This window comes from Sciurus vulgaris (genome assembly GCF_902686455.1).
Source record: "Sciurus vulgaris genome assembly, chromosome: 15".
NCBI lineage: Eukaryota > Metazoa > Chordata > Mammalia > Rodentia > Sciuridae > Sciurus > Sciurus vulgaris.
This window is the reverse complement of record NC_136476.1, coordinates 51301941-51320344: the sequence shown is the minus strand read 5'-3', so window position 1 is coordinate 51320344 and position 18404 is coordinate 51301941. Positions and strand designations below refer to the sequence as shown.

General features: G+C 37.3%; 1 protein-coding gene across 10 annotated transcripts in view; it reads left to right on the top strand.

Moving 5' to 3' along the window:
• UBAP2 (ubiquitin associated protein 2) overlaps nt 1-18404 on the top strand; it is a 115787-nt gene that overhangs the window by 13965 nt on the left and 83418 nt on the right. For 3 of the 10 annotated variants that reach the window (XM_079113234.1, XM_079113229.1, XM_079113233.1), the window contains one exon: nt 12409-12539. The exons of 1 other annotated variant lie outside the window; for it this stretch is intronic. In XM_079113234.1, the coding sequence (XP_078969360.1) occupies nt 12450-12539 (90 nt within the window). In that variant the 5' untranslated portion in view covers nt 12409-12449. Of the gene's footprint in view, nt 1-12408; nt 12540-15901; nt 15939-18404 lie in introns of those variants that run through there. 6 more of the 10 variants (XM_079113235.1, XM_079113232.1, XM_079113239.1 and 3 more) reach the window with 4 other exon arrangements.

Here is an 18404-nt window from a genome sequence, read left to right as displayed (position 1 = left end):
TTGCTGAGGCTGGCTTTGAACTTGCAATCCTCCTGCTTCAGCCTCCCATGAAACTGGGATTGAAGTCCCTTCCATCATTTTAAGGTTCATTTGATAATGAGAAATTCCTGGTGCTTATGTAGTTATTGTCAGTATTGATATGTGGACATGGATGTATGGCACATGAAGCTAATGACGACAAATCTGGGTTGAGGCTTTCTAGTGTTTCATGGAGTAGATGTTTTTCTGGGCTCCTGCTAACTTGTCATTTGTTGGTTTCTTAGGCCCATTGAGCCATCATAGGATCAGAATGTGGCAGGAGGTAATAGCATAAATATATAGTAGTTATTACTGGAGTTGCTGAGAAACCTGGTAGGTATCAGAAATGAACATTGGAAGCAAAAAGCAGAATGTAGGTATTCTGTTGTGAATGTGAATGGTTGCAGATTCTGGGGAAGCAAGTCCAGATGGTAATACATATGAAGGTGAACAGAATCTAATGTAAATGGTGCAGGGTATAAAGGAAAACAATGAAAAATCCCAGACTTTGTGTGTTTAACAAAAATTATAAATACTGAATTCATAAGGATGTTACTAAATATACTCATGTAAGTGGATATTTTATAGAAAATATTTTGATGTGATTGTGGCCCTTTTTTTAAAGGAGATTCTTTTCTCATCCTCATCTGTTGATAGTTATCTTTTTTTTCTATCGGTCCGGAGTGAACTCTGGGGCACTCAACCACTGAGCCATAACCCCAACCCTATTTGTACTTTTTATTTAGAGACAGGGTCTCACTGAGTTGCTTAGCACCTTGCTTTTGCTGAGGCTGGCTTTAAAATCCTTGATCCTTCTGCCTCAACTTCCCTAGCTGTTGTAATAACAGGTGTCACCCGGCAAGTAATAATCTTTCAATGAAGATATTCTCTTGGTATTTGAGAGTCACTTGTTTGAATAATCTGAAGTAGTGTGTTTATAACTTGATAGGCTTTGTGCAATAATATATAGTACAGGGTTTTTTTTAGGATGATGACTGATTTTGATGATGGACTTTTCAAGGAACTGGAGACAAAGAATACTAGGTAGCTGCTGGGTTAAACACAGGTCTTATGGTCTGGGGATACATAGCTCAGTGGTAGAGTGCCTACTTTGCATTTGTGAAGACCTGGGTTCAGTACCAGGACTGGAAAAACAACAAAACAAAACAAAAAAATAAAACCTTGAGAAAACAGGATTGAAATGGGATGTATGTATTGAAGTAGCTGTAGGCAGTCAAATACTTTTCCCTGACCTTAGGTAACCTGAAGTGTGACTGTACCACATAAAATTTGATGTTCTGTAATGTTGGAGTTCAGCACTCATTTTTTCTGTGGGCGGGTTATGTGCATGGGACAGCTGATAACATTGTGGTTTCTGTCTGCCAAGTGTGGGTGTAGGAGAGTTCAGCCTTGTCTACCAGCTGCTAGAGGTCTGACCCTGCCCTCTGCAGCTGTGGAGAATAAAAGTATCAGCTTAGTCAGCTTCTGGCATGCAGGGCAGTACATGGAATTAGGGCTCCTAGTTGAATACTTTGGAATCCTAGTTGTCTTATTCTCCGTGGATTGGGTGGGTAGACTTCCTTTTTCTGCTTTTCTGGGCCTCCTGAATTGATTTTTGTGGTCCTGGGGATTGAGCCCAGGAGTACTTGAGATACATCCCCTAACTCTTTATTTTTTGAGATATGGTCTCACCAACTTGCTGATCTTGAATTTTTGATCCTCCTGCCTCAGCCTTTCAAGTTGCTGGGACAGGTGTGCACAATTGCACCCAGGACGATTTAAAAAAAAAAAAAAAATTTGTATCCTTTTTTTTTTTTTTTTTAAGTTGTAGATGGACACAATGCCTTTTTTTATTATTTATTTTTTTGTGGTGCTAAGGAGTGAATCCAGTGCCTCATACATGGTAGGCAAGAGCTCTACCACTGAGCTACAACCCCAGCCCCCAGAAAGATTCTTAATCTCTTAAATTAATTTAGTAACACAGAAAAAGTTTGAGAGTAATGATTCTTTCTAAAAAAAAAAAAAAAAAAAGACACAGTTTAGAAATTAAACATAATAATGCATAACCAGTCACAAAAACATAGCAGTATAGACTCAAAGAGAGTACCTGTGTTATCTGGAAGACTGGGGAGCTTAGTGAGATTATGAGGCATAACAGATTTTTCTCATCAGACGGGAGCTATGCATGTGATGGTATGCAGTTTTGCTGCCTTGATAAACCAAGTTGGGGACTATAATAATGCATAATGGCTCAGATTATGGAGCCAGATGGCTGGGGTTTGAATCTTTAGTTTTTATCACTTTACTAGCTGTGACTCTTTATATCTTAGTTTCTTGATTGTAAAATGGGAGTAGTAGTGTTAATGTCCCTCAGGGTGTTGTTGGAAAGGTTAATGACTTAATACTGTTTATAAAACTCTTAAAATGGTGTCTGGTGCATAATAAACACCATTTCTTTGCTGCTGTTAATGTATCATTGCTTATTGGCTTAGGCATTTTGGAATGAATTTATATACAGAGGACCTGTTCTTATCCTTGCCAGTCTAAATGGTAATCCCTGTAGTATTTATTGGCTTTGTGATTGAGTAAAATAGCATCTCTGAGGTTATTCTTTTTTTTTTTAGATGTCGATAAACTTGTATTCATTTATTTATATGTGGTGCTGAGAATCGAACCCAGTGCCTCACACATGCCAGGCAAGCGTTCTACCACTGAACCACAACCCCAGCCACGGTTATTCTTTTTTTAAATTTAATTTAGTTATTTTTTTTTAGTTCTAGAGGGACACAATACCTTTATTGTTTATTTTTATGTGGTGCTGAGGATCGAACCCAGTGCCTCTCATGTGCTAGGTCTACCACTGATCTATAACCCCAGCCCCATTTTTTTTGTTTTTTAAAACAGTACTGGGGGGTTCAACATAGAAGCTCCCACATAGTAGGCAAGTACTCTGCTACATCTCCAGACTTTTTGTTAAATTTCCCAGGTTGAACTTGTGATCCTCAGCTTCCTTGAGTAGCTAGAATTAAATTCATGTTCTACCACACCAGGCCTGGCTTTCCTTTTTTGTTTTGTTCTTTTTTTTTTTTATTTTTAAATTTTTTACAGACTGCATTTTGATTCATTGTACACAAATGGGGTACATCATTTTGTTTCTATGGTTGTACATGATGTAGATTCATACCATTCATGTAATCATACATGTACATAGGGTAATGATGTCTGTCTCATTCCACCATTTTTCATACCCCCCTCCCTCTCATTTCCTTCTAAATAATCTGAAGTTCCCCATTCTTCTCTCGTTCTCCACCCCACCACCCCCATTATATATTATTCTTTACTTATCAGGGAAAACATTCAGCCTTTGGTTTTTTGGGCTTGGCTTATTTCATTTAGTATGATATTCTCCAATTCCATCCATTTATTTGCAAATGCCATAATATTATTATTTATAGCTGAATAGTATTCTATTGTGTATATATACCAGAGTTTCTTTATGCATTCATCTGTTGAAGGGCATCTAGGTTGGTTCCACAATCTAGCTATTGTGAACTGAGCTGCTGTAAACATCGATGTGGCTGTGTTACTGTAGTTTGCTGATTTTAAGTCCTTTAGGTATAAACTGAGGAGTGGGATAACTGGGTCAAAAGGTGGGTCCATTCTGAGTTTTCTGAGGAATCTCCATACTGCTTTTCAGAGTGGCTGCACCAATTTGTTTTGGTAAAGTGCTTATGTTGCCCAGGTTGACTTTGAACTCCTGGGCGTCTTTGCAGGTCAGCTTTCTGAATAGTCGGGACTATAGGTGTGTGGCTCTGTGGGCCTTCTGTTTTTGTGGTACCAGGGATTATTGAACTCAGGTCCTCCCTCATGCTGTGCAGGTGCTTGGGTCTCTGAGCTGCTATATCCTGATTCCTTTTTTTGTGTGTGGTACTAGGGATTGAACCTAGGTTCTTATGCATGCATTCTACCACTGTGCTACATCACTGGCTCTTTGTTTGTTTGTTTGTTTTTAATTTTGAAACAGGGTTTTGCTAAATTGCCCAGACTGGCCTTAAACTTGGAATCTGCCCCAGCCTCCTGAATTGCTGGGATTGCAGGTTTGGACCACCCCACATGGCCAGTAGTGTTCTCTGCTCCCAGGGATCGAACTTAAAGCCTTATGCATGTGAGGAAAGTACTCTACCATTGAGTTATACCTCCAGTCTTTTTTTTTTTTTTTTTTCTTTTTTGGTGCCGCTGGGGATTGAACTCAGGGGTTCTTTCATGTGAGGCAAGCACTGTACCAACTGAGCTATATCCCCAGCCCTCCAGTTTTTAAAATTTTATTTTGAAACAGGATCTCACTAAATTGCCCACACTGAACTCAAAGTTGCAGTCCTCCTGACTCAGAGTAGCTAGGATTACAGGCTGGGATTGCAGGTGAGAGCCACCACACCTGACTCCCAACAGTGTTTTTTGTATGCCTTTAAGTTAAGTGTCCTAATGGATTTGGCTATTTGTTTATATAAGCTTTTATAGAAATTCATGTTGCAGTTAATCAGTGTTCATTCTAGATTGAGGCCTTTGGAAAACACAAATGTTTCACTGTTATTAAACCTTCAAAAGAATCCTTGAAAGTTGGGTGCAGTGAACACCTATAATCTCAGCTGTTCCTGAGGCTGAGGCAGGAGGATTGCAAATTCAAAACCAACCTCAGCAACTTAAGGAGGCCCTACTGACTTAGTGAGACCTTGTTTCAAAATAAAGCATAAAGGAAAGGACTGGGGATGTGGCTCAGTGGTTAAGGGACCTAGGTTCTATCCCTGGTACAAAAAAAGAAAAAAAAAAAAAAAAAAAAGGTTAAAGGTTAAATAACTCAGTGGTAGATCTCTCCTGGATACAGTCTCCAGTATTGACAAAGAAAAGAATATGCAAACACCTGAAGAAGCTAAAAATGTAGCAGCAGTTCTTACTTGTGTTAAAATGTATCATATCTTTAATTTGATGAAGTGAGTCAATAAGGGTTTTAAAATTTGACTGGATATATTTGAGTGATGTGCTTCCTGCAGTGCAAGAACCTGAGATATGCTTGTTTGAATTTTTGCTGGATTATTTTTAGAATCTCTTGTTCTTGTCTGTTTCTATTCTAAGAATTCTCTTGGAACCTGTTCCGGAGTAGTAGAGCTCTTGAGGGTGGAGAGTGATACAGGGGATGGAACACAAGTGTAAACTGAATTCATAAGTTCTGGCAACTGGGTCCTTGTGCAGAAGCAAGTTTGTTTTTCTTTTTTGGTGATGCTGGAGTTGGATATGCCTCAAGCATAATAGGCAAATGTTCTATCACTAAACTACATTCCCAGCTCAAGAGGGAATTATGTTTACTATACATAGTTCAGTTTCCAGTAGATATTACATGTTTTCCCCATACAGAGTATAGTATGTTAGTTGAAGATTTTTTTTTTTTTTAAATTTTTAATTTTACTTGTTTTTGGTACCAGGGATTGAACCCCCAGGGACACTTTACTACTGAGCTACATCCTAACCCTTTGAGCCCCCCCCCCCTTTTTTTTTAAATAATTTTTAAAAAAATATTTTGGGACAGGGTCTCACTAAGTTGCTTAGGGCCTTGCTAAGTTGCTGCTGAAGCTGACTTTGAACTTGAAGTACTCTTGCTTCTTGCCTCAGCCTCCCAAGTTGCTGGGATTAAAGGCATGCACCACCATGCTCAGCTTCCCAGCCCTTTTTTTTATTTTTTTATTTTGAGGCAGGGTCTCACTTAAGTTGAGGCTGGCCTCAAACTTGGGATCTTCCTGGTCATCCTATGCCTGGCCATCCTTTATATATATATATACATACACCTATACATTGTGTGTGTGTGTGTGTGTGTGTGTGTATGTATGTGTATTTAGTGTTTTCCATTATTGATGGACACAATACCTTTATTTTATTTATTTTTAAGTGTGGCTGAGTATTACCCATGCCACCCGTGCCTCACCTGTGTAGGCAAGTGCTCTACCACTGAGCCACAACCCCAGTTCTTATGTTTTTAGTTGTAGATGGACACACCTTCTTTGTATTTTATTTAGAGATGGGGTTTCAGTGAGTCGCTTAGTGCCTTACTGTTGCTGAGGCTGACTTTGAACTTGGGATCCTCCTGCCTCAGCCTCCTGACTCGCTGGGATTACAGGTGTGCACCTAGCCCAGTTATGTATCTTCTGAAGTCTGTTTTTCCAGAGAATTTTAGTCATATTCCACCCCCACCCCCATGTTTGTTTTTCAAAATCTCAGTTCTAAAGCTGAGTCTGTTTTTTTTTTTTTTTTTTTTTTTTTTTTTTGGAGATGGGGTCTCACTTTGTCACTATGTTGCCCAGGCTGTTGAGGAACTCCTGTCCTTAAGTGATCCTCCTGCCGTAGCCTCCTGGATAATTGGAACAAATTCATACCATCTCTCTTATATGAAAAAAAAAATATATATATATATATATATTTTTTTTTTTTTTTTTTTCCGTGGAGGGCAAGTACTGGGGATAGAACTGAGGACTTCATGCATACCTAGTAAGTATCCCCAGCCCTGAAAGTTTTGTTGGATAGTTTTTGCATTACAATGTTCCTTTTTTCCCCTTTCTTTCTTGTGGTACTGGGTATTGAACCCAGGGATACTTTATCACTGAGTTACATCCCTAGCTTTTGTTTTGTTTTTGAGATAGGGTCTCACTAAAGGCCTTGCTAAATTGCTGAGGTTGGCCTCAAAATTGTGATCCTCTTGCCTCAGCCTCTCTGGTTGCTGGAATTACAGGTGCATGCTATTATGCCAGGCTGAGACACTCTATGAATAGGAAGTCAGCTATTCTGACATTTCATTGTTAGTATGTAGATTCATGGTTGTCAGACAACAAACTTATCTAAATTTGTTTATGTGCATATCCTGTGAGCTAGATCTAGTGCCATTAATGCTTTTGTTTTCTAAGAGATGCGTCTGCCTTTTTTAAGTGGAAGGTTTTTCTCTAAAATTATTTATGAATATGTAATGTAGATCAATATATTAAAAAGGAAAAAGTTGTTTCCAAATAATTCTTAAACATAAAATGGGCAATGCACTTATGTGTCACATGGAATTTGGTTGTTATTCATAACCTAATTATGTTCATTATGAAATATTTTGCTCTAAATTGATATTTAGATTAGAGATAAAGTTTTAATGTTCTTGGCAAATTAGTAAAATTTTAATATTTTGAAATACATTGAAGCTTATGATTTTCCTTATTAACAAATGAATATTAAGGTGTATATTATGTAACCAATATTATGTTTAATTGTAATAGAAATATTTCTTGTAAATTAAAAACTCAATTCACGCTTGTAATTCCAGTGACTCAGGAGGCTGAGGCAGGAGGATCATGAGTTCAAAGCTAGCCTCAGCAAAGACAAGATGCTAAGCAATTCAGTGAGACCCTGTCTCTAAATAAAATACAAAATAAGGGCTGGGGATGTTGCTCAGTGGTTGAGTACCCCTGAGTTCAATCCCTTGTAGCTCCCTCCAAAAAAACTCAGTTCACTTTAGTGTAAGTATATTCCTTTTGTTCGTGCAGATTTTTATCAGCAGATGGCCCTCCTGTAAGGAGAAATGCACATTTTGTTATTTTTAGTACTCTTAGGTTATTTTCATAAATGGAGTACTGATGAACAATAGTATAAAACAGTGGGGGAAAAGAAACATTTCAATGAAAAGAATTGTTTGGAATCTGTAAGCAAACAATTGATTTTTCTTTTTTTTAAGTGTAAATGTTTTTTCTCTTCCTAAGAGCACCACTCAAACTGGTATGTTTGGATTGAATATTTGCTTTAATTTGTCTGAATTTATTTTATATTGATCCTTTTAATTTTTTTTTACAGTACTGGGGATTGAACCCAGAGACAATTCACCGCTGAGCTACATCCCAGTCTTTTTTTTGGGGGGGGGGGGTTTGGGGTGGTGGTGCTGGGGATTGAATCCAGGGCCTTGTGCCTGCTAGGCAAGCACTGTACCAACTGAGCTATATCCCCAGCCCTCCCAGTCTTTTTTTTTTTTTTTTTTTTTTTTTTAATTTTTTTGTAGTTGTAGATGGACAGCATGTCTTTTTTTTCTTTATTTTTATGTGGTGCTGAGGATTGAACCCAGTGCCTAACACATGTGCGGCAGGCACTCCGGCACCGATCTACAGCCCCAGCCCCTTCCCAGTCCTTTTTATTTTGAGACAGGGTCTTACTAAATTGCTGAGGCAGGCCTTGAACTTGGGATCCTCCTTAGCCCTTAAGTTGCTGGGAATATAGGCATGCACTTCTGTGCCTGACTTGCATGTTTAATTTTATAATACTTAAGATAGATTTACAGGGTGTTAGTGCTGAAGGTGATTTTAGACAAAATGGATTCCCTTCACCTCAGAAATACAGATATGCTTTGTATTTGTTTTAAACTTCACAGTTTTAAGAAAGTACTTGTTTATTTGCATTTATTCATGAGACCTCTAAACCCAGAAAAGTTCTAAAAATAATATAATCATGTCATAATAATTGACTTTCTTCCATATAATACAACCAAAATAGTCAACTCAAACCAACAAAATCTTAGTTGTTAAAACTCAAAATAGGATGCAAAGTAGATACTCTAGAGACTTGAGAGGCCGTTGCAAATATAGTAAAATCTTTTAAACTAGACTTTTGAGCATATGAGATAGTCTAGTTAATTGTCTATTATAATGTGAATTGGTATTATAAGGTGAAAGGCAATTCAGTAGTATGCCTGTGACCTTTATTTCTATGTCAGTCTAGCAATCTAGTTAACAGAGGACTTATTGAGAAAATATCAGGACAGCTAATACAGATTTTTTTTTTTTTTTTTTTTTGGTACTAGGAATTGAACCCAGGGCCTTGAACATGTATGTCATTTCATTAGGTTTATCAAATTCCTCTTATATTGGCATCTACTGAATGAAGGAAACAAAATAAACATCTAGTTATGTTTACAGTGTTAGGTTAGGAATATATACATGTTTTAGGTTCTGCAGCATTTTACTTTATGTACAACTGAAAAAAATTTTAATAGACACAATACCTTTGCTTATTTATTTTTATGTGGTGCTGAGGATTGAACTTGGTGCCTTACACGTGCAAGGCAAGCAGGTATTCTACCACTGAGCTACAACCCCAGCCCTGTATTTTTATTCTTATTTATTTTTTTCAATACTGGGGATTGAACTCAGGGGCACTTGACCACTGAGCCACATCTCCAGCCCCATTTTGTATTTTATTTAGAGACAGGGTCTCACTGAGTTGTTTAGCATCTCACTTTTGCCAAGGCTGGCTTCGAACTTGTGGTCTTCCTGCCTCAACCTCTCGAGCTGCTGGGGTTACAGGTGTGTGCCATGGTGCCTGGCTATTTTTTTATTTTTATTTTTATATATTTTTTAGATGTTGATAGACCTTTATTTTATTCCTTTATTTACTTATTTAATTGTTGATGGACCTATATTTTTTATTTATATGTGGTGCTGAGAATTGAACCCAGTACCTCACACATGCTAGGCAAATGCTTCACCTGAACCACAACCTCAGCCCCTATTTTTTTATTTTTTAAGGTTAGGAAAATATTAAGGTTAGGAAGGCAAGCCAAAGAAGAAATAGAATAGGTAGAATATAAAGATAAGTATTGAAGAATTCAAAGGAAAATAATGTATAGAAAGTATTAAGGCCGTAGGTATGCCTTAGTGGTAGAATGCTTCCTGAGCATGCAGGGTCCTGGATTCAGTTCTCAGCACCACACATAGTTTCGGAGTGCTAGACACAGTGTGTCTGTAGTCCTATTTGAGTTAAGCTGATCATTGAGCCAGGAGTTCTAGGCCAGCCCGGACAACATAGTGAGACACCATGTCTTATTTATTTTTGAGGTGCTCTGGGATTGAACCCAGAGCCTATGGTGGGCAAATGCTCTACCATAGAGCTCACAACTGTAGTCGACCCTATCTTAAAAAAAAGTGTGTGTGTGTGCACACACACACATTTGCTCTTGTGCTGTGCAGCTGTAGTTCAGTGGTAGAGTGCTTGCCTAGCATGTGTGAGGCACTGGGTTCAATCCTCAGCACCACATAAAAATAAATAGGTGAAATGAAGGTATTGTGTCCATCTACTACTTAAAAAAAATTTAAAAAAATAGATACTAGGAAAATTTGTAGTCTTGTACTAGAATATTTAAAGGGACTTGTGATAGAGAATTAAGGGCTTGTTAAATGACCTAACCTATTAGAATTATTCATGCTTCTAGGTTATTTATTTATTTGGTATCAGGGATTGAGCCCAAGGACCCTTAACCACTAAGACACATCTCTAAACTCCAACCCGGCTATCCCCCAACTCCCCTCCCTGTTTTTTTTTTGGGGGGGGGACAGATTCTCACTGAATTGCTTAGGTCCTTGCTAAGTTCTGATCATCCTGTTTCAGTGTCCTGGGCTGCTGGCACACAAGTGTATGCCATTGTGCCAAGCCCTTTTTATTTTTTATATTGAGACAGGATCTCACTAAGTTGCTAAGACTGGCCTCAAACCTCTGTTCCTCCCCCACTACTTCTAGGTCATTATGATAAGAAATTATCCAGATATTTTGTACATGGACTCCCCCCCACACAAATATTCCAAGTATTTTTTTCTCTCCCCTTTTTGCAATACTGGAGAGTGAACCCAGTGATACTTTACTCAGCTACATTTCCCACCCTTTTAATTAATTAATTTATTTTAAATTTTGTTTGCGGTGTTGGGATTTGAACCCAGGGCTCCCTGCATGCTAGGCAGGTGCTCTACCACTGAGCCACATCCCTCACCCCCCTTTTATTTATTTGTTTATTAATTAATTTATTTTGGTACTGGAGATTGAACTCAAGGACAGTTAACCACTGAGCCATATCCCCAGCCCTTTTTTATATTTTATTTAGAGACAGGGTCTCACTGAGTTTCTTGGGGCCTCACTAAGTTGCTGAGGCTGGCTTTGAACTCACAGTCCTCCTGCCTCAGCCTCTTCAGCCTCCCCAGCCTCTGGGATTACAGGCATGTGCCACCACGCCTGGCTCCCTTTTTAGTTTTTGAAACAGTTCTCACTATGTTGCTGAGGTCTTGAAGCTTTTGGGGTGGCTGGGATTACAGGCTTGCTCTGACTGATTTTTTTTTTTTTTTTTTTTTTTTTTTTTTTAATTTTAAAAGGCAATTTTTTCAAATATATATTGCTTTCAGATTTTACTATTGAGTAGAATATTTTATTTTGACATTGGTTTTAATATGTATTATGGTTTTGGTTTTAGATTTTATAGTATGATAGAAGTGTGTGATTAATGGTGTATGATATTTTCACAACCTAATTATAAAGAACAAAAGACCCATGTATGATCACCTAGTTAAGGGAAAAAAGTCATTAATTTTTAAAATCCTGGCCCTGTTTTTAAAATTAAAAACAAAAAATTGTTCGTAGCCATCCAAAAAGGTGAAGTAGTAACTTCTGAAAATCATGTTCTTTTTTTTTGAAAGTTTATGGATTTTTACTGGGTTTGGTGGTGCATGACTACAATTCCAGCAACCTGTGAGGCTGATATGGAGGGTTGCAAGTTGGAGTTTAGTGAGACCCTGCCTCAATAAGACTGGGAGTGTAACTCAGTGGTAAAGTGCCCGTGGGTTCAATCTCTCGTACCTCCCAAAATAAATGTGCTTGGCACTTAATAGCTATTCAGTAAATAATTGTTAAATAAATGAAGGAGAATTTATGCACTATTGTTTTATTTTATTTCATTTTTGGATACTGGGGATTGAACCCAGAGGTGCTTTACCACTGAGCCACATCCGCAACCCTTTATTGTTTTCTATTTTGAGATGAGGTCTTGCTAGGTTGCTGAGGTTGGCCTAAAACTTACAGCCTCCTGCCTCAGCCTTCCCTTTGCTAGGATTACAGGTGTGTGCAACTTTGCCTGGCTTGCACAATTGTTTTTTGTCTCTTTGGAATGCTGTGGTTCATAACCTGTACCTCACCTAATGTTAGGCAAACTGTCACTGACTGATATCCCTAGCTTTACCTTGTTTCTTAGATCACATTTTGAATTTTGTTTTTTGCTGGGTAAAATCTTGTAGTTACTACAAGTAGCAGTACCTATCTATAGTGGTAAAAATGGTTGCTGGTTAAAATTATTTGTCCTTCAGATTTTTATTTATCATTGCTAAGATTCTTGTTCAGTTTTTGTCACACTGTCCTCCAAAGTGCTACGAGCAAAATCTAGGATATTAAAGTGCTATTTCTTGAAAATTTGTGTTCCAGGGAGCTTTTATGTTTTATGTGTCTTCTTTTCCTCTGAATTATGTTTGCCTTTTACCATGATTTGCATGATTTCCTACTTTCTTGCAGATTTTCTATTTTGTACATACGCTATTTTGTATATACTGTACATGATGACTTCATTGAGCAATGACCGTTGCCGAGGAGCTCGGGAAAAAACACAGATACAAGCAACACAACCACAGAAACAAGTGGTACAGGTATGTTTTTGTGGAAACAAAATTAAGGGAGAACACATGATTTAATGTTTTCTTTTGTAGGAAACTTCAGCATGTTAGATCTCCTGTTTAAAAAGCAGAGAATAAATAGGAAAAAGTAATATTGTTGATTCAGGTACAATTAGATGCTGTTCCATTAGAACTAATTAATCCCATTTTCCAGCTACCTGTTACTAAGTCAGTTTCTTGCCTTTTTTTCTTCCTTCATTCCTTTTTTTTTTTGGATGGTGCTAGGGATGAATCTCAAGATCTCTCCTGTGGTAGGCAAGTACTCCAACCCTGAACTATACCTCCAGTCTTTAATTTTAAATGAAGTGAGATAATTCAAATAAAATGCTAAGCATAGTACCTGATACAGTTAACATTCTATACTCTATTGACTAGATTGGCAAGCCTCTTTTCAGAGGCAGTTTGCAAGTGGGTAAATAAACCTAATCTGCTCCATTACAATTTCAGATGGATGTTGATTATACCTTGATAGTTACAAGTGCTTTTTTTTGTTTTTGTTTTTATTTTGTGGTATTACAGATGGAACCCAGAGGTGCTCTACCATTGTGCTACTTGCCTGGCTCTTTATTTATTTTGAGACATGGTCTTGCTAAATTGCCAAGCCTTAAATTTGCTGCTTCAGCCTCCCAAATTGCTGGGATTATAGGCCTCTACCACCACACATGGCTGTGATGTTTATTCACAAACTGATCAAGAAAACTTTGTTGGAAAACTTTGAGGGCTAGGCTCTCCTTTTATAGTCCTTAAGAAAAAATTTATTTCATGAATGGTCTCTTATCAAAGAAGAAATAGAAGTTAGGAGTAATCATCAGCACAACCCTGTTAATAAATAAAATGGTTTTTTAAAATTTCTTAAAAACTTTTTTATTTAGCAGGTCATTAAAAATGATAAGTGATATTTTTGAAGGAGAGCCAGATGAAGTGTTGGGAACATAAACTGTTATCCCGTTCCTTGCTTCCCAAGCAAAGTCTTTGGGATTATTTACAAGAAGAATTAGTCTCCAAATTGGAGGAGGGTGGAGTATTCCCTTCCTCACAAAGGGTTTTCTATTTATTATTTGTTTACATACACACACACACACATATTGGTGATTAAGCGAGCACTTGGCCATCAAGCTACATCCCTGCCCTTTGACTGACTGATTTGTTCTGGCATGCAGGAGATCCTGGGTTCAATCACTGGGTTCAGCACTACACACAAACATTCTCTCTCTCTCCCCCTTTCCCTCCCCCTCTTCTCTCTCTCTCACGCGCCACATACACACACACACACACACACATGAAAGAATGAAAAAATGTTCATCTTCCCTTTATACATTAATCCCATTTGGAAACTACTTTTGTTTGTTTTTTGGCAGTGCTGGGGATTGAAGCCAGGGCCTTGTGCTTGCAAGGCAAGCAGTCTACTAACTGAGCTATATCCCTAGCCCCCTGGAAAATATTTTCTAAGGACGTAAACTTAAGTTGGAAACAAAATGACTTTTTTTTTTTTTTTCCAGTGGTACCGGGGGTTGAACCCAGGAGCACTTTACCACTGAACTACATCCCCAGCCCTTTTTATTTTTTATTTTGAGACAGTTTCTGTCTAAATTACTTGGGGCCTCATTAAGTTGCCGAGACTGGCCTTGATCCTCCTGAATTGCTGGGATTACAGTCATGTGCCACCATACCTCGTAAAATGACTTTTTTCTATAAGATGTTACTCGGTTTGTGTGTGTTCCTGAGGATTGAAGCCAGGGCTTCCTGATGCTAGGGAAGCTCTCAACTACTGAGTTACATCCTTAGCCCTATTTTCCCATTTCCAAATGTCTAGAGGTAGGGGTGTTCTGAGATGATCTATCCAAGTTGCATGCTAAGAGAGAGCTCTTTTGATTCCATATAAGCCTGGGTTTGGATCTTGGGTTTATCCATGTTACTAATTAGATAAATTTCTTTATTTTATTTACTTTTTAACCAAAGGGTGCTTTACAGTTGAACTATATTCCCAGTCCTGTTCCATATTTAGTTTGTCTCTTTTCCCATCGTTTCCACAGTTCTACATTTTTTTTTTTTTTTTTTTTTTTTTTTTTTTGGTGGTGGTGGTGGTGAAGTTTAAACTCAGGTCCTTGAACATGCCAGGCAAGCTCTAGCTCTCTTCTACGGAGCTATACCCTTAGTCCTCCTGAATTCTTTGAGAATAGAGACAAGGTACTTCTTCACTCCTAAATACATTAATGTGTTTTTTGTAAAAGTGAATTTCTTTTGCATAAAAGCAGTAAAATTATCCCAAAAGAAGAAAATTAAGTCATTATTTAATTTGTAGTCCATTTTATTTACATTTGTCCTAAATTGTCCCAATAATGTCTTTTATCTAAGTACTTAATCATTTATTGTATTTAGGTGTCTGTTCCCTTCAATCTCTCTCTGTTTCTGTCAGTCTTTCTCTTGGCACTGGGGATTGTACCCAGGACCTCATGCATGCAAAGCATATACACCACTGAGTTACATCTCCAGATGCTTCATGTGAAACTGTTCCTCAGTTTCACAATATTGACATATTTGAAGAAAAATAAGCCAGTTTCTTTGTACAGCGTTTTCCAGCTTGGTTTTATCTGGGATTTACTCATGATTAGAACTGGGTTATACATTTTTGATATAAATAATGTGCAAGTGATCTGATTGATCTTAATCTGTCCTATCATGATGTAATATGTTTGTCTCATTCTAGTGATAATTTTTATTGCTTGGTTAAAAGTCACGTTGGAGGTACAAACTAGTTTTTTAAAATATAAAATGGCATATGATATTTACTTTGCAGGATGTTGGAAAGCTATTGAATGTCATGTAAGGTTGTAGATGATTTGTAGTCTGTGTTTATTGTATATTCCACATAAATTTTAAAGTAATTATAATAATACTTGAAAATTCTGATATAAAATGTCATGGAAAATGCATGGTTTCTGTTCATCTGAGAAAAGATGTAAAATTGTAGCAAAACTTTTGAGTATTAATGGAAAAAGGCTAGTAGACTATGTTAATGTTCATTTTTGGTGGGTACAAGAATGATTTACAAAAATAACCTTACTTCATTATATTTTCCAAATTTTCTGGGTGACAAATTCTATGAAAAACATTTGGCTCATTAGAAAAGCTATCAACACTTTTGCAGCTTAGCCCTTCTAAGCCACATGAATGGATGAAAGATCCAGAGGAAGACAGTGATGATGCTTTTCTTGGCCATACTTCCTTTCAATGTGAAAATTGACTTGTTGGATGTCACTAATGGGGAGGGTGCACTTACCTTGTTTAACATGGAATTACCAGTTGACCCTGCTTTTTCCTCTTTTTTCCCCAAGCTGTACAGACCTCTTGATACTTCTAGAGCTCAGCCTGGTAACTTCCCTATTATACTCTTTAATTTATGTTTGGTGATTTATTTATCAAATATTTATTGAAGTGTTTAATAAAGTATTTTCTTGACTAAGGTATGTAGGGTATTTATAAAGGAAGACATTTAATATTCTGATTAAAATTTTGTATTTTATTAATATGCTAGTGCTAATGTTGCAGTACTGTGCTTAACAGCTGTTAAGTATATCAGCTGTGCTTTCAGAAATTGTCTTGTTTCTATCCTGTTAGGTTAAAACAGATGATATCATTGAAAGGAAATGCAAAAAATGAGTCATAATTTACTTAAGCTGAAAAAGCTGTTTTTGATTGGCATTTACATATGGCAATGAGTAGTGATTTTAGAGTTGGAAATGTGTTAAGTAGCCTGGCATGATGGCACTTGCCTGTAATCCCAGCTACTTGGGAGGCTAAGGCAGGAAGATAGAAAGTTTGAGGCCAGCCTGGGTGATTTATCGAGAACCTGTCTCAAAATGAAAAGAGGGCTGGGGATGTAGCTCAGTGGTTGTGCACACCTGAGTTCAATCCCCAGCATTACCCACCTAAAACAATTTGTGGGTGACAGAGTATCAAAATGAAAACTTAGGAATATTTGGGGGGTTGGGTATAACTCAGAGGCATGCATAAGGCCATTAGTAATTGTTCCGCTTAAAACCTATGCCAGGTTCTATTGATTCAAGTTCTTTTTTCATAATATTTTATAGAATGTCTTAATAGAATCAGGGAAGATTTGTTTTTATAAATTGTGTACATGTATAAAATACGGACCGTTCTCACAGTGTTAAAGTATAAATATTGCTGCCTTGGGTTGGGAGTATAACTCCATGATAGAGTCCTTGCCTGGCATGTACAAGTCCCTGGGTTACCCCAGCATTGCAAAACAAATAGTAGATCATTGTTTATAAAGCCAACATTTGTTGCTGTTCTTACCTCTTTTCATAACCCTTTTCAGAAAGATTTCATCCAGTCTTTCTGGGCTTGGTTTTATACCTTGATATTTCTATGTGTAGTGTATTCTGTCTGAAACATCTTGAATCAGGCACATTCTTGTAATAAACACCATGGAGTGAGTGAATGATTGTCCACAACTGATACATGATTTCATTTTCTTAGAATTTTTTTTCTCTTTCTCTCTCTTTATTTTAGCTCCTGATTAACTCTCCCCTTTCCTCCTGTTTTTGGACTCCTTTAGGACTGCTTTCCCTATCTGTTGAAATTGGTACTCCCTTAGCATTTTATTATGTAAATAATTAAACATAAAGAAAAGTCGAGGTATGCTGTAAACATTCGTATACTGCTTTGTCTGTTTAGCTGTCATTGTCTTTGTTTTTTTTTAATCTTAAATTTTGATGCATTTCAAAGTAAGACTTCATTGTTCTTTTTTCCTAAACACTTCAGCATGTGTTATCATTGACTTGAGAGTAATATAAATAATTTTATTTTATTTTGAATTTTTGGTGCTGGGGATTGCACCCAGGCCTTTGACCGTGCTTGTCAAGCACTCTACCATTGAATAAATCCTCTAAGCCTCTTTTTCCTTTTGCACGAGCAATATGCCTGCTTTAGAGTTCTGGTGATTTTCTTTGTATACCACTGATCATTTTTTCCTTGTTAATCTCTTGCCCTAACCCTGGTGTTTTCTTTTTTTTTTGGCTAACGGGTTGAACCCAGCAGTGCCTAACCACTGAGCTACATCCTTGGTGTGTTTTATTTGTTTTGAGACAGGGTCTAGCTAAGTTGCTGAGGCTGGCTTTGAACTTGTGATCCTCCTGAGTTGAAGGGATTACAGGTGTGTGCCACATGCCCAGCTTGTTTACTCATTTAAAATAACTTTTTAATTACAAAATAAATGTTTTCAAATTAGAAACTTGGAAAGAAAAGAAAAACATAAAAATTATCACAGATCCACTCTCAAGAAATTACTAATGCTTACATCTTCAGGTAGGATATTCCAGTTCTTTTTTGTTTTTAGTTGTTGCAGTATTAGTAATTGAACCCAGGAGTGTTCTGGCATTGAGCCACATCACCAGCCCTTTAATTTTTTTTTTTTTTTTTTTTTTTTTTTTTTTTTCATTTTGAAAGGTCTTGCTAAATTGTAGAGGGTATGACCTGCATTTTGTAATCTTCTTGCTTCAGCCTCTGAAGTAACTGGGATTAGAGAAGCATGCTACCATGCCTAGCTTCTTTTGCTTTTTGGGTACTGATAATTGAACCTGGGGGTGCTTTGCCACTGAGCCATATCCCCAGTTCGTTTTTTAATTTTTAAAATTTTGAGACAGGGTCTCACTAAGTTGTTGAGGCCTTGAATTTGTACCTCCTGCCTTAGTCTCGTTAGTTACTGGGATTACAGGTATGTGCCCTCACAACCTGCTCCTTCTAGGATTTTAAAGAATTTCTTTCTTTTTTTTCCCCCCATTTCTGTGACTTCCTTTCAGTATATTTATGTACTTA